Source organism: Nicotiana tomentosiformis, chromosome 9, assembly GCF_000390325.3.
Source record: "Nicotiana tomentosiformis chromosome 9, ASM39032v3, whole genome shotgun sequence".
Lineage (NCBI taxonomy): Eukaryota > Viridiplantae > Streptophyta > Magnoliopsida > Solanales > Solanaceae > Nicotiana > Nicotiana tomentosiformis.
Window position 1 is genome coordinate 68,488,126 of NC_090820.1, and position 16,012 is coordinate 68,504,137.

The 16,012-nt window shown below is 37.4% G+C and overlaps 1 protein-coding gene across 1 annotated transcript; it reads left to right on the forward strand.

The window, feature by feature from the left end:
• The first annotated feature begins 992 nt into the window (after positions 1–992).
• LOC117281700 (uncharacterized) lies at positions 993–1,472 on the forward strand. Its single transcript, XM_033661552.2, has one exon. The coding sequence runs from the start codon at positions 993–995 to the stop codon at positions 1,470–1,472; it is 480 nt and encodes a 159-aa protein (XP_033517443.2).
• The last annotated feature ends 14,540 nt before the right edge of the window (positions 1,473–16,012 follow it).

Below are 16,012 nucleotides of genomic sequence, written 5' to 3' on the forward strand. Positions count from 1 at the left end.
AGAGTCATGCTGTTTGGTCTCAAGAACACCGACGCCACCTACATGATATCCATGATGACCCTTTTACACGACATGATTCATAAGGAGATTAAAGTGTATGTGGATGACGTCATCATCAAGTCTCTAAAGAGTTCATAGCACTTTGACGATTTAAGGAGATTTTGCGAACTCATGCAAAGGTACAGTTTGAAGTTGAACCCGTAAAAATGTGCATTTGGAGTCCCTGCTAGAAAATGGTTAGGCTTCATTGTAAGAAGGAAGGGAATAGAACTGAACCGATCAAAAATCAAGGCCATTCAAGAATTGCCTTTACCAAAGAGCAAGAAAGATGTAATGGGTTTCCTGGGTAGATTAAATTACATTAGTCGCTTCAGAGCCCAACGCACGGTAATCTATGAGCCCATTTTCATGTTGCTGAAAAAGGATGCTTCCACAAAATGGACCGAAGAGTACCAGAAAGCCTTCGATAGAACCAAAGAATATTTGTCGAATTCATCTGTGTTAGTTCCCTCCGAGCACAGGAAGCCATTATTACTATATTTGTTAGTCTTGGATAATGACTTCGGCTATGTGTTAAGACAGCATGATGAAACTAGGAGAAAAGAGTAGGCCATCTACTACATAAGTAAGAAGTTCACGCCATGCAAGGTCAAGTACACTTTGATATAACACACTTGTTGTGCTCTGACTTAGATTGCCCCGAAACTAAGGCATTATATGTCCGCATACACTACGTATCTGATATCTCGTACCCACTCAAGTACATCTTCCAGAAGCCGATGCATACCAAAAAGCTAGCTAAGTGGCAAATTCTCCTCAGCAAATTTGACATTGTGTACATAACCCAGAAGGCTATCAAAGGGCGAGCTTTATCTGACCACCTCTCAGAGCATTCGGTGGATGGGGATTAAGAGCCACTTACTACGTATTTTCCCGATGAAGAAGTATTGTTTGCTGGAGAAGATATTGCAGAATCATACCCTGGATGGAGAATGTTTTTCGATGGAGCAGCAAACTTCAAAGGAGTCAGAATTGGGGCATTCCTAATTCTGGAATCTGGAAAACACTATCCAGTATCAGCAAAGATAAGATTCCCTTGTACTAATAATATTTCTGAATACGAAGCGTGCATTCTTGGGATCAGAATGGAAGTCGACATGAACGTCAAAGAACTTTTGTTCATAGAGGATTCCAATCTATTGATACACCAAATCCACGAGAAATGGTCCACCAAGAATGTCAAGATACTTATGTACCTACAATGCGTGAAGGAGCTATGCAAGAAGTTCACGAAGATTGAGTTCAAGCACGTCCCCAAGATTCAAAAAGAGTTTCCCGATGCCCTTGCAACCCTATCATCTATGATTCAACATCCTCATAAGAAGTACATAGACCCTGAGGATGTAGAGATCATGGATCAACATGCCTATTTATTCCATGTAGATGGAGAACCAGATGCTAAACCATGGTAACACGACAACAGGAAATTCATTGAAACAAGAGAATACCCAGAGAATGCTACTAATGGTCTAAAGCGAGCCCTCAGGAGGTTGGCAAACAACCTTTTCCTCAACGGGGAAGTATTGTACAGGAGCAACCCAGATTTAGGTTTGTTGGATGTGTAGACGATTCCGAGGAAACCAGTTTATTGGAAGAAATACATGCAGGAATGTACGGACCCCATATGAATGGCTTCACATTAGCTAAGAAGATCTTGAGAGCTGGATACTTTTGGATGACTATGGAAAGCGACAGTATCCGCTACATACATAGATGTCACCAGAGCCAGATTAATGGGGATTTCATCGAGGTTTCGCCAAATGAGTTAAACATAATGGGTTCACCCTGGCCGTTCGCCGCTTCGGGCATTGACGTGAATGGACTTATACAGCCTACTGCATCAAACGAGCATCACTTTATCTTGGTAGCGATTGACTATTTCAATAAATGGGTCGAACTACGTACTTACAAGGTCGTCACAAAGAAAGTAGTGGCAGATTTCGGCCGGAACAAGATCGTCTACAGATTTGGAATACCGGAGTCTATCATCACTAACAATGCCGCCAACCTCAATAGCGACCTCATGAGAGAAATCTGCGAGAATTTCAGAATCATCTAACGCAATTCCACAGCCTACAGACCACAAATGAAGGGGGATGTCGAGGCGGTCAAAAGGATTATCAAGATGATTAAATGAAAGATAGTGGACAATCACAGGTAATGGCATGAGAAACTATCTTTCACCTTACTGGGTAACAGATCACCATGAGAACATCCACTCGGGAAGCGCCGTACATGTTGGTACATGACACTGAAGTTATAATACCCGCATAGGTCGAAATGCCATCTCTAAGGGTCATTCAAGAGGCAAAATTGGACGACGCGGAGTGGATACGGGTTAGACAGGAGCAACTCAGGCTTATTTAGGAGAAGAGAATGGATGCAGTATGCAATGGTCGGCTATATCAGATAGGATGGCCAATGCATTTAATAAGAGAGTGAAGCCTTGTCAGTTCACACCGGGGCAGTTGGTCTTGAAGAAAATCTTTCTGCACCAAAAGGAAGCCAATGGAAAGTGTGCACCAAACTGGCAAGGTCCTTACGTGGTTCACCAAGCACTGTCGGGTGGAGCTCTAATTTTGGCAGAAATGGATGAAAGAATCAACACGAAGCCCATCAACTCAGACACAATCAAGATATACTATGTGTGAAGACAAATAGGGTTAGGTTTTGTTGTAACAGAATTATGTTCAACCTGACTTTCCACGGAGGAATATGTAGGCAATCCACATAGGGTTTAGTTTCTTTCCCCCTTTTCTTTTGTAATAGAAAAACCAAATATCACTTTTGTATGTTGCTTAGGGACTATGCTAACTTTATTTCCTTAGAAAGGAATACGTAGGCAATTCTCATCGAATTCAATCCTCTTTTGTAATTGAACTACGTTCTAGCCTTATTCCATTTGGATACGTAATTTGTCTGAGTTAGACTCAGCCATTTTCATCCTTAATATCATCATTTTGCATCTATTAAAATTGAACTACGTCTTGACCTGAATCTATTTGGATACGTAAGCTGCCTAAGTGAGGCTCAGTCATATTCATGATATTTTATCATAATACATGAACTACGTTCAGACCTGATTCTGTTTTGGATACGTATGAAACCTGAAAGGGTTCGATCATAACCTTAGGAAAGCCTTTGTAATCTATTAGTTTGAATTAGCACGCAGTCGCAATGGCGAGAAGCTGCATTGTCAGAAGTGTCATGGAAGATCAACGTCAATGGGATAAAGTCTTTAAGAATATACGTTCGCATGTGGAGAACTTTTCGTAACATGTCATAAACCGGAAAAATGTCATTTGCCTTAAAAACAAAGTATTTTCAAAATATTTTCTAAAAATACAGTAATTTGTTCCACTTACCGAACTTTGCGGCGCAACCATGTCAAAGGCTGGGGCAAACCAACACTGTGGTCGACATAAACCAACTTCCGCGCCCCTACTAAGAATGTTTCTTTGAGTGTAGGGTCAACAGGGAGCAAGGAAGCAGTAAGACCACACTAGGGCAAATGACGGATTCGCCACTTGCCTAAGATTATCTCTCTTTGCCCTTTACTTGATTTTTTCTAGTACAGCTAAGGCTAATCTTTGAATCCTTTGCAGGTACCTCGGATTCAGACCTCTAACACGAAAAAAAAACATGTACATAGCAAACTGCCTGCTCAAACAATCGGAGCACCTTGAACAAAACGGACCGTTGGCTTCATTAATGGAAGCCCTGTATATAAAAAATCACCTGCTCAAATAATAGGAGCACCTTGTACAAATGAGTTGTCAGCTTCACCAATTGACGTCCTGTATATAGAAAATCGTCAGCTCAATCGATCGGAGTACCCTATACAAATCAAACATCGGCTTCTCCAATCGGAGCCTCGTATATAGCAAATTGTTCATCTCACAAACAAAACAAACTGCATCGCCGCTCTATCACAATGGATGCCAGAATAGACAGTCGTAAACCTCGTCACTAACATTCTGCCAATCGATGGCCGCACCTTAGCTTCGCAGTCAAGAGTATCTCTTGGGCATGCTTTTACTTTCTTTTCTATTACTTTGAATGTTTTGTTGTTTTTCTCATGCAACTTCAGGCATGGTTACAGTTTTAATTAATCACTCCCAAGCAAATATTACTTTACATTTAAGTGCAAAGCTCTCCCAACAAGCGGAGATGCACTCTACAAATCAAGCTCTCCCAACAAGCGGAGACACTTCTCAGTGCAAATCTTTCCCAACAAGCGGAGACGCACTCTACAAATCAAGTTGTCTCGACAAGCGGAGACAATTTTCAAATGCTCCGATAGATGAGAAACGATACCCACCTCGGCTAACAAATCGAGTCAAGATTAAGTATCCCACCATCCCGATCCCAAATAATGGCTCGCCGGCAGCCATGCATCATCATTTCTGCATCATTTATATCGCATCGTAATATATTCTGCATTGCAATATATTGGTCTGTGTGTATTTTATTTGTTTTGCAGGAACAAACAACACAACGTGGAACTCTTGTACAGGCAGCAGACCAAACTACAACGCTATGAGGGACAACAAACATATTATCGGGCCAAGGATACAAGTTCAAGCACAAAACAACCAGTGAAACTCAAAATTTTAAAATCCTTCAAATCAAGTCGCAAAATTCAAGCTATCATGAGTGCCCAATCCTCCGCCTCACCGTATCATCGTAATACAATACTGGGGAAATTCTTGTGAGTACTGCTTCCTCTAAAAATCATCACTCCAGAACTACATGAGGCATGATCCTCGTTATGCCCAAGGTATGTAAGCATTTCAAAGCCAGAATGCGACCCCAATCTCTCCAAAAGTATTCCCAAAATCCTCCTAGAATCATACTTAACTCTAAATTCTGCAGCTCATAATCATCATGGCACTAATATAGTGCATGCCTAAAGTCGAGACAAAATTGTCTTTAGTTCAATTTCTTTTCCCGAAAACTCTTTCATCATCTCCGATCAAAGAGGGGCACTGTTGACGGCCAATTTTGACCCTCCCTTTTATAATTAAATTACATACACTTAATAATTTACAATAAATATTTTGAAAGTATTTTCTAGTAATAAATTCCTATTTCTACAAATTACTTAGTTATTAGTTTTGAAATTAGTCCCCTAGAATTTATATTATGTAATTACAAATATACTTACTATTTTAAGATTATTAAAATATTTTTTTATATAGATCACATATGCCTTATAATTAATTTGATGATTTACTTGATTTCTGGTTAATTAGACTACTATGTTAATAATTTAGAATTAATGCTAAAAATAAAGTATTTATAAACAATTAGTTACAATAGTTACTAATGTATATAATAATTATAATATTACTGCATTTTATTGAAAATTATCATGCTTATTTAATTTAATTATAAAAGGGATCAAAAGAGGCTAAGGGCTATAATTGCAATTCTCTATTAAAGATCAAGTGGCTATCTTTTAAATCATCTCCAGCCTAACACTCAATCCCATTCCAGAAATACCCAGTCCAAGCAACCTCTCCCTTTCCACTTTGTCAATCCATGCCATCACGATTGAGCCTATCATAGCATGCCACATCGCCTTTCCCATCCCCTCACAAAAGAAACACAACTGATCCGAGTCGTTCATCCCACAGATTAACGGTTTTGAATTTGTCTCCATTTCCCTTTTAATTTTAATAACCCAGCAAGCTTAATCTTGGTTGTTGAAACTAAGGGATCTAACAACCCTCAAATTACGTCCATAAGACACGTTTAATCTCAAATTATCAGGACTGTTAATCTCAACGATCAACGGCCCAGATTTGATCTCCTAAGTTTAACCTATAGACAATCCCCCCCCCCAATCTTTCAAACCCTATAATCATTTCCTATTGAATCTGTCGTACCTCTTTCCTTTTCCTCTCTAAACTCTCTCGACCTGCCATGAAGTACTCAACCACACACCTTGCACAAATTTGTTCAAGGTCACAAATCTTGACCCAGAATCATTCCTTATGCTTCCATATTCGTGATTCATGTCGTCGCATTCCCGTTTCGTCACAGAGATTCAAAATTTTGAGTCTTCTGACCCAAACACTGAGCTGAAAACTCAAGTCCTCAGATTTCCTTATCTTGAGACCAAATTAGAGCATACATAAGCTCCTCGTGATGATTATTCTAACCCAGAGGTCAAATGCAATGACCTCTAGACCTCCGATCTTTATCCGATGGATTCTTCAATTGTAATGGTTGTCTTGCACTCATGTAAGAGTCTCATTCATTTTCTCTTAGATTCACTTCGATTGACTCTGATTTCACTCTGTCCCTTTAGATTTTCCCCAATCTTGCTCACATCATCAGCTCCTCATCATCTTCCACTATCATTTTGAATTTTGTTGAACCCTAGGGGCATTGAATGAAACTATAAAAGGAGCCTTAAATGCTCTCACCAAGGAGATGATACCTAACACAAATACAAAAGTAATACTAAGATTTTCATAAAACATTTAGGGTTTCTTACTGATTTCTGGTTTTCTATTTTCGTTTATGAGTGCTTTCACCGCTTCAAACTTGAAGCTTTGGGCCCTAGGCAATTAGAAGGAATCCCTGTTTGGACTGCTTCCCCCGAGAAGGTCAGCACATCTTCACCCTCTTCTCGGTTGATTGTCTTACTTAAATATCATGAGCATGTTGTTGCCTTTTGTCAATTATGTTCGCTTATGATGTTTGTCATTAGTATATAGATATCATATCCAATTCGTGATAATGTGTTGTTAACTTATGGTCATGTTTCATATTTTGAATATCTCTAATTGATGTTGATTAGGATGTTGTGTGACCTTAGTAACATTCATTCTGATCTCAAATAGTCCACATGATTAAGTTTTCCTTAATATGCTTCAAATGACCTCTCATGCTTTCCTTGCTTTCAAGTTTTCTATTAATGATTCTGTTGTGATATCTATCCCTACACATTATTTCCTGCATTATGTTATTTTGCAATCAAGATTGTTGTTTGACAATTTTAACTAGTATAAACCTAAAAATATTTTAATCTTTCACCATTTAACAGAAGCATGAGAATTTTAAGTGTTTAAGTGCTCTCCTTCTCTATATCTGTGTCTATTAACTCTAAGAGCAACTTCTGAGTTATCACTATGACATTCTTATGTTCATATCTAACTGTTGGTTGCATCTATATTAAACAGTCTTATTACGGTAAGCTCTTATGAACTTCAGTAACCATTCTGCATATATTATGTTATTATCAAGTTGTCTTTCAAAAATAGGACATAGTCATTTTGTTATTGTTAAATAATAATTGTGTTCAAGTTGAGCATAACTGCCTCATATTTGTATGGTAATCCTAGTCTGTACAACTGAGTTAAACCTGTTTGGTACGATATTTCCCTTGTCTATAACCCCCTTTATGACATTGCTGACTTGGCTTTATACTAGATGAAACTCACTATGTTTGTGTAAGATCATAACCTCATTTGAAGTATCTATGTGCAGTTGATTTAGAATGTTGCATGTACCCTAGTTTGTCTTCACGATCACATTATTTTGAAATTGCACTCAGTCCTCTCTTTCCCTGCTAATCCGAGCTGAGTCTAATATGTAAATCCAAAGAGAACTTCCTATTTCTTCTGTTTGGGCAAAATGGTTTACCTAAGGTTCATGTTATTGTAAAAAAATGTTATTCTTCCCTTATTCCCAAAATCAACTAAGATTGAAAACCTGTGATCATGTTAAGCATTTATTAGGAATCCCATGTTTGAATCTGTAATATGTAGTCGTGCTAAGAGTCCTGATTATGTTCTGGTATCTTTAATAACATCTGTAGAAGTTACTAATTATGAGTGTTTGTCTGAATCCCTGATAATGCTTTCAAAAGTTCCTAGTAATATGGTTAACCTATGTGTGTGCTAGTGGTAAGACCTAAGATAACCAATATGTGACTAGTCTGCTAAGACAGAGGCATTTGTATTGTTGCATATATGAGATGTGTGCTCTTTTAGATGGGACATCAAGTGTTTAGTTTTTTTTGGCAGTAACATCAATAGTATTCCTACCTCTATGTGTGTTTGGAATCTGACCTTTAGACTAGTTTTATTTGTATTCTATTCCTTTAGTACTGGAAATGAAGTTCTGAAATGAAATTGTTCTTGTGTCCTTATGTTATTATGTCAAGGGAGAAGTATACTTATGTGGTAGGTTGTATTGTGGTAGTTGGTTTTCATTGAAAGAGCCTCATTGGTACTTAAACCCATAGGAACAAATGAGTCGTTAGTGGTTCGGGGTATTTGGGAGTAGAGTATAACTCTAGGTTGGGCTGCTCTCCCCAGCACAAGAATTTCCCCGGGCCTTGAGATCCTTGGGAACTTTGAAGTGTCCGGGGTTCCAAAGGGGGCATCGACCATGAGTGGAACTCTCTCCTTAGCCCTTAATCCATTGATATTTGTTATTTTCTTTGAGTTTAGTGTTTAATGACAACGAAAGCTTTTCATTAAACATGGGATTCCTAAAGATTTTGAAGCCCAAATCATAGTAAGAGACGACAGCCCCACTTTCAAAAAAGAAAAAATCATATTAGAAACACAAGCTTTATCTTCAAAAAGGGAATCAAATCATTCCAAAAATGTGAAGTGTTGTCGCCCAAAAGGGTTTTCAAAAAATGGTTTTTCTTCAAGTCTAAAAGATCTAGGTACATCTTGGGCCTACTCCCATAGTACCCTTTATCCCCATTAGAACAATACACACCCCCATGCTTTAGGGATAAGTGTTTTAATTTAGTTCTCCTCTTTACATATTTTTCTTAAATACAAACGCCCTATACACTCTTCCAAAAGCTCCTTTCAAGTATACATGAAATAATATTATTTTCGTCTATAAATTCATACCCTTTTAAACTACATCCTCCCTTTGTAAGAATTATGTCCTAATATACAGTAAGCCATATCTTTATAACACTAGTTAAAGAATAGTATAAATAATGGATTCAATATCTAATCTTAGTTCTATGGAGCTACCTCAGGTAGATTTTAAGGGATGCCTAACACCTTTCCCTTAGAAAAATAAGAACCCTTACCCATAATCTCACCGGTAACAGACTAATAAAGAATATAACTTAGTAATTAAATAGGTACCCTAGTATACCTTTAAATATTAGGTGGTAATTATTTTTCATCAACAACAGAGGAACCACAAGTTGAATCTTGGTTTGACTAGTGCAAAATAGGTTGCGACAACATAGAAATGCGCTCGAGTCACCCCGGACCCCAACTAAACGTGTGTACAAGTCCAACAATATCATATGAACTTATCGAAATCGTCAAAACACTGATTCGAGGTCGTTTACATCAAATGTTGACCATGGTCAACTCTAGTCTTATTTTACGTCAAAAATCAATTTTTCATCAAAATTTACGTAAAAGCTTTCCGAAAAAGACACGGACCACGCACGCAAGTTATATAACATAAAATGAAGCTACGAGAGGTATCGAAATACAGAAATAAAGGCTAGTACACAAAATGTCCTATCGGGCCCTTACATAAATTTGTTGTTAGAATCCTGAATTATTCTTATATTTGTTTTGACCACAAAAACTATTTTTTTAGATAAACAAATAGTTTCCCAAAATATCTTTGTTTTTTGGGGAATACACTCTTCAAATGAAAAATGCAAAGTCGAGACAATTGATTAGATAAAGCAATTGGAATTTCCACTCCTAAAAATACGCTTAAAATAATCCGGAAAAATCGACCGATTTTGGTCAGTAATGGACAATAACCATCCAAAATGCGACCAAATACATGTGGCCGATAATTGAATGGTCGATAGAGCATATCGACCAAAGTCAGTCGGTCAGTGTAAACGACCATGTGACAATTTAAATGACCCGTCGACCAATATTGGTCAGTATATTATTTTAATTATTTATTATTACCGACCAAAATTGGTCGGTGTGCTAAATTTAATAATTATATTTACCGACCAACTTTGGTCAATAAATAAAAATAAAATTATCAAATAATATTTTAATTACGGACCAACGTTGGTCGGTATAAGAAATTCTTTTTTTAAAATAATTAAAATTTACGATTACCGACCAAAGTTGGCCGGCAATCTTGATTTTCTGGACATTGGCATCCAATTTACCGACCTATATTGGTCGGTATTGTTGAAGTTTTGGTAATTAACGTGCATTAACTGACCAACATTGGTCAGTATTGTTCAATTTTAAAAAATAATTCTTTACGAACGGAAGTCGGTTGGTTTTCTAGGCATAATTTTGGCAGAAAATGCCTGTTTTGGTAGCTACACCACCTGCCAAATAAAAACTTATATTCAACATGGCAATAACCCCAATTCACCACAAATCCAACCACCCATACACCCATATCCAACCAAAATTCCCAATCAATATACCTTAAAACAAACAAGTTCAATTAAACATCACAATTAAAAACCAATTAAAAACTAAGTAATTACAACATGTTCAAAAATATTCATTCGAATTCAAATAAGTTCTATTAGTCTAGTTCAAAGTATATCAAAGTATTGTTCAGGGGGTATATTCCACAGCGTCACCACTATCTGATGAACTTTCATCTAGAAGACGGTAAGAACGGTCTTGTGGAGGATGGGAAAAACGATCACAGGGAGGACGGGAGGAATGATTACGTGGACGTCGGGCCTCTAGTGATGACTCACGAGACCGGGGCAATGGAAAAGATCTATATAAGCTTGGATACCAAGGAATTATGCATCTCTAAGACTTTCTCTTTCCTTGGCCGCTTCAAGTATAAAGGAGAGTTCTAATATAAGCTTGGATACCAAGGAATTGTGCATCTCTAAGCCTTTCTCTTTCCTTGGCCGCTTCAAGCTCGGATGTAAGCCTTGTCACCTTCTCCTTCATAGCCGAGAGGCTCTCCCTATTAAGTGCCTCGCCCTGTGAGGAAGTCCCTATTCCTTGCATTCCAAACCAGAGATGAAATGTTTTCTTAGGATGCCCGTATACCTTTCCCCTTTTTGAACCGCCAACAACCTCCTCCACGGTACTTTGGTAGCGACCCTACGTTATTTTAAATTAAATTAATATATAAAAAATCTTATAAAAGTAAATTATAACTCTTAAGGAAATTTCAAAGCTTACATATGTAGTGTCAACCGTGTCCTGAACCATCTATCTTGATCTGCCTTTTTCTTCTTCTTTAAAATATGCATATCCATGAATAGCTCATCTTGCTGCAGTGGATGCTCATACTTCTTTTCCTAAAAATAAATTAATTTTATTAATAAATAGAATTTATATACTTAGAATATTAAACACGTAATAATTTAAGGAATTACCAATCTTCTTCTTATTGTCCTGATGTTGATAGCACCTCTAGTGTGCAAGGAGCCTCCCTTCTCGGATGAGCGAGCTTTCTTTCTTTATTTGCTCCTCTTGAAGAAGTCCTCGGTCTTCCATTTCCTTAACAAATCATCCCATAAATGCTGCAGACACCAGTCAGGCCTCTTGTTCTTCTTTATACCATCTGAGAAATGATCCGCCAATCTCTTGCGGGCTTTATAATAAAAATTTACAGCCACTGCCTCGCTATAGCGGTCGTCCCACACACATATACTATGCATATCAAAAGATTAATATTATATGGAAATATCATAAATATAAATTATTAAACTACTTAAAAGAACATTTATACCTTAAACTGATTGAAAATTTTCACCTTCAGCGAGTATGAAAAATCACTCCGAGTCGCATAGGGGCCATCATACGTTTTGATGGCATTGGTGATTATCTTCGTACTCTTCTTCCCCTGCTTGAACCTACAATTTAACAATAAAAACACATGAAAATATTAGTTAAAACGTTATAAAACAATAAATGAAAAAATAACAAATAACTCTTACCCATTCCCCCTAGAAACTATGATGATCCTGCCATAACGATCATAATGCACTACCTCTGGATCATCATCCTCAGCCTATGTATCATAGGCATGCGTAGATGGTGTAGAGGGGGGCTCAGAGCTAAGGTGTCACGGGAGAAGTCTTGAAATGGAAAGAGTAGATGATGAAGATGGTTGCGATCCCTGTAACTGCGACATAGCTGGATGTGATCCATGTGGCTGTGATACAAATGGTTGTGACACATGTGGCTATGATATGGATGGTTGCGATCCATGTGGATGTGATGCAGATAGTTTCGATCCAAGTGGATGTGAGGCAGCTGGACTATATGTCAAACGTAGAGTCCTATGGCCCTGTGATGAAAGACCCGGTATCTGCATGAAAGTATAAGCATGTGGTGGAGGAAAAGACATAGTCATCTGTGAAGAGGCTGAAATAAGGGAGTCTACTATTGTAACGACCCGACCAGTCGTTTTGAGCTTTAGTATTCCATTTGATGGTTTGAGACTTTGAGTAGCTTCATATTATGTATTATGGCTTGCATGTATGATTGGTTTCGGTTTTCAAGCAATTCGGGATTGATTTGGAAGAATGATTCTCGTTTTAAAAGCTTTAAGTTGGAAGAGTTGACCAATGTTTGATTTTTTGGTAAATGGACTCAGAATCAGGTTTTAATTACTCCAATAAGTTTTTATGATGATTTTGTACCTGTCCACAAAGTTTGGTAAAATTTCGATGAGTTTTGGATAAGTTTGGGTTGTATCGTGATTGTTTTCGGTTTCGACGTCGATTTGAGCATAAAGGTCACCATGTTGAGCAAACGACTTTTGATTTTTGTTTTGACTAAACGATTATATATGTATCGTCCTATGAGGAATTTATATAGCAACTGGAATTATCAGGTTTCGACGTCCTATGAGGAATTTATGGTCATTTTACTATGAATTGGGTTGCTAGTTTTGTCAGATTAATTACAACATTGCCAGTGAATTCGTATTTAAAAATCAGCATTATTTTCAAATATTGAAACCAACAAAGCAAATCAAAGAAAATGAATTCTCGTCAAAGTTTAACATGTTGGGATAAAATACGGCCCAAGCTAAAATACCAAGGTATTTATGGACTAGTGCAATACAAGGTACCACATGACCATGATAGTAGGGTACATAAAGTTTGTTAAAAGTAAGTAGTATTTTAAGTAATTTGAGATAATTCTTAATTATGTAAAAAATTGGGTAATTAATGATATTTGGGGGAAGATTAGCCATTTAATTACAACACTTGGATAGGCTTTAACCCCCCCCCCCCAAACAAAACATGGCAGCAAGCCACCCTAGGATATTTGACTCTTATGTCGTGAGCATTATGTGGCAAGATTAAGAATATGTGGTTAAGCCACCACATAAAGTGGGGCCCACATCAATTCCAATAAAAGTCATCTCTAAATTAAAAGAGATGAATATGTAACGTAAGATTTTCATAAGTATCTTCAACAAAGATTAGCAATTCAACAAGATTTACATGGTTTCTTCAACGAGATTAGAAATTCAACTAGATTTCATAACATCTTAATCAACGTGAGATTTTGCTATTTTAAGGGCGTACCATGCAATCTTTCTCAAGAATATCATACGGATTTTCCCCTACTTCGATCCGCCAATACGTGTTATCGCAATCAACGGGTGTTAAAGGTATTTTCAAGAGAATCGGTTCAGGTATGTTAAGGTTATCCCTTCTTTCTTTTGGCATGATCTATACGATACAAACGAAACGAGCAAATGCACAATTTCCATAAATGACTCTACTCATAAAAATACTAGAGATGCTTATGTTCTTGATTCCCCATGTGTCATATTATTCTATCATATGTTCATGGATCTCAGAAAATACATAGCTTGATAAAGTTTATTTCATGATATTAATCAAAGGCAAAATGATCTTATAACACTCCGAATGATTTTATTGACGTACTTCTCATGCATTGCATTCATTTACATTGACCCATGATCAGATGATATTATATATGTATATATATGTATATATATATATGTATATGAGATATATTAAAAGGTTACGGCGTTATATACACACCACCACCTGATCAACTGGTATACGTTGATGATTTTCCCACAGTGGCCGAAATGATATGATATATTAAAAGGTTATGGCGCTCAACCGAGTGGACCCGGTCGAGCAAGCCTGTTAAACACTATCTACCCGATTCACTTATGATCCAGAAAAGGCATGCTCTCATTAGTTAGACAGTAGAAAGTTCATACATATATACACTACTAAGTCATTTCATTTTGTTACATCATTGTTAACTTTCAAAATGCATACATCCTCATGACTGAGTGGAACAAGAGCCCAAAACGCAACATGATTCGTTGACCTTTCTAACACCCATATACAACCACATAGTGTCTACAGAGCCTCTAAAGATACAAAAGAGAGTAAAGATTGTGCCAGCAACAATGTTCCGGCTATACCCCAAAACACATAAGAAACAAAAGATGCACAACCCCCGAATGAGATGGGTGTCAGGACCCAAAATCCAACTAGTCGTGATGGCACCTAACCCAACCCGCTAGGTAAGCCAACTTTCAACTATCCAATTCCAATAACAATTATTAAACCAATTTAAGTAAATAAAGATCTTAATCTTATACATTCCCCAAGAACTGGTAGTACAAATCATGAGCTTCTAAGAATAAACTTTACAAAACTGATATGAAATAATACGTCATCTGTTCGAAATGTAGATGAACAAATTGTTATAAATCTAAGGCTACCATGAACAAGAGGCAGCTACAACCAAAACACAAGTACATCTTCAAATCCGGCAACCATCGAGCACAGTAACAACAACAGCCAACATCTGCACGCAATGTGCAAAGTACAACCGACCCCATGTACTAAGTAAGTAACAAACCTAGCCTCAGGTTGAAAGTAGTGACGAGCTTTTACCAAGGTCGGGTTTACCACCAAATACCAACAACAGTTCATAACAACGAAAAGAAAATAATACAAGAAGTAACTCAGAGATAAGATGCTCAACAAAATCATGATTTTCGAAAATAGTTCTGCCTTTTCAAGTACATCCGTGAAACCCAAATCGTTTACCGAAGCTGCCAAAAAAAATGAATAAGTTTGAAAACAATAATTTTTCCCAAAAATCATTTCAATAATAATAAATAAGATGTTTCATTTTCTTTCCAGATAACCAATATAAGACAAATGCATCACTATGCCCATCTGTCAACATGTGTGAGAAATCATGAATGATGTGATACCGTACAGCATGAGGAAAATACATCTCGATGCATGTATGTCATGTGTGCATGTCAACACAATGTATCTTAGATATGAACTAATGTACTCAAACTCTCAGAGTACTCAATCTCACTTTCTCACACATTTCACTCATCATGCCCAATCACTCGGTACTGTATATGGCCAAATCGGCCCAGGGAAGATCCATCCCGGAATATATACATCAACTAATCATCAGTCACTAAGTACCGAATAGGGCCAATCCAGCCCGTGGAGAAGATCCATCTCCAAGTATATCGTACCTCAGACAAGATTCATGTCCAGGGAAGATCCACCCCTCAATAATATCAACCACATTCACTGGGGTGTACAGTCTCCGGAAGGGCTCCTTTAGCCAAAGCGCTATAATCTGCACGGACAGCTCACGTGCTATAGAATCAATATCAGAATCAATCAGGCCCTCGACCTCACTCAGTCATCAATCTCTACAGTCTCTCTCTCATGAGCTCACAATGTCATTAAAATAGCCTAAAAATGATGATATGATGTATCAATAAATAATAACAGAGACTGAGATATCATATGCAATGACATGAATATGACTGAGTATGAATTTTCAATTTAAAACAAATAATTCACAGCAATATGACCTTTGTGGGTCCCAAAAAACTGGCACATAGCCTCAACAGAATTTTTAATATGCTTTTCAGCTCAATTTCATTAACACATAAAACCGCATAGAAAACGCCAAGATTATTTAACTACAGAATTCCC

Coding starts and splice junctions, on each gene's coding strand:
- LOC117281700 (XM_033661552.2), top strand. CDS start 993: ATGTTTTTCGATGGAGCAGCAAACTTCAAAGGAGTCAGAATTGGGGCA.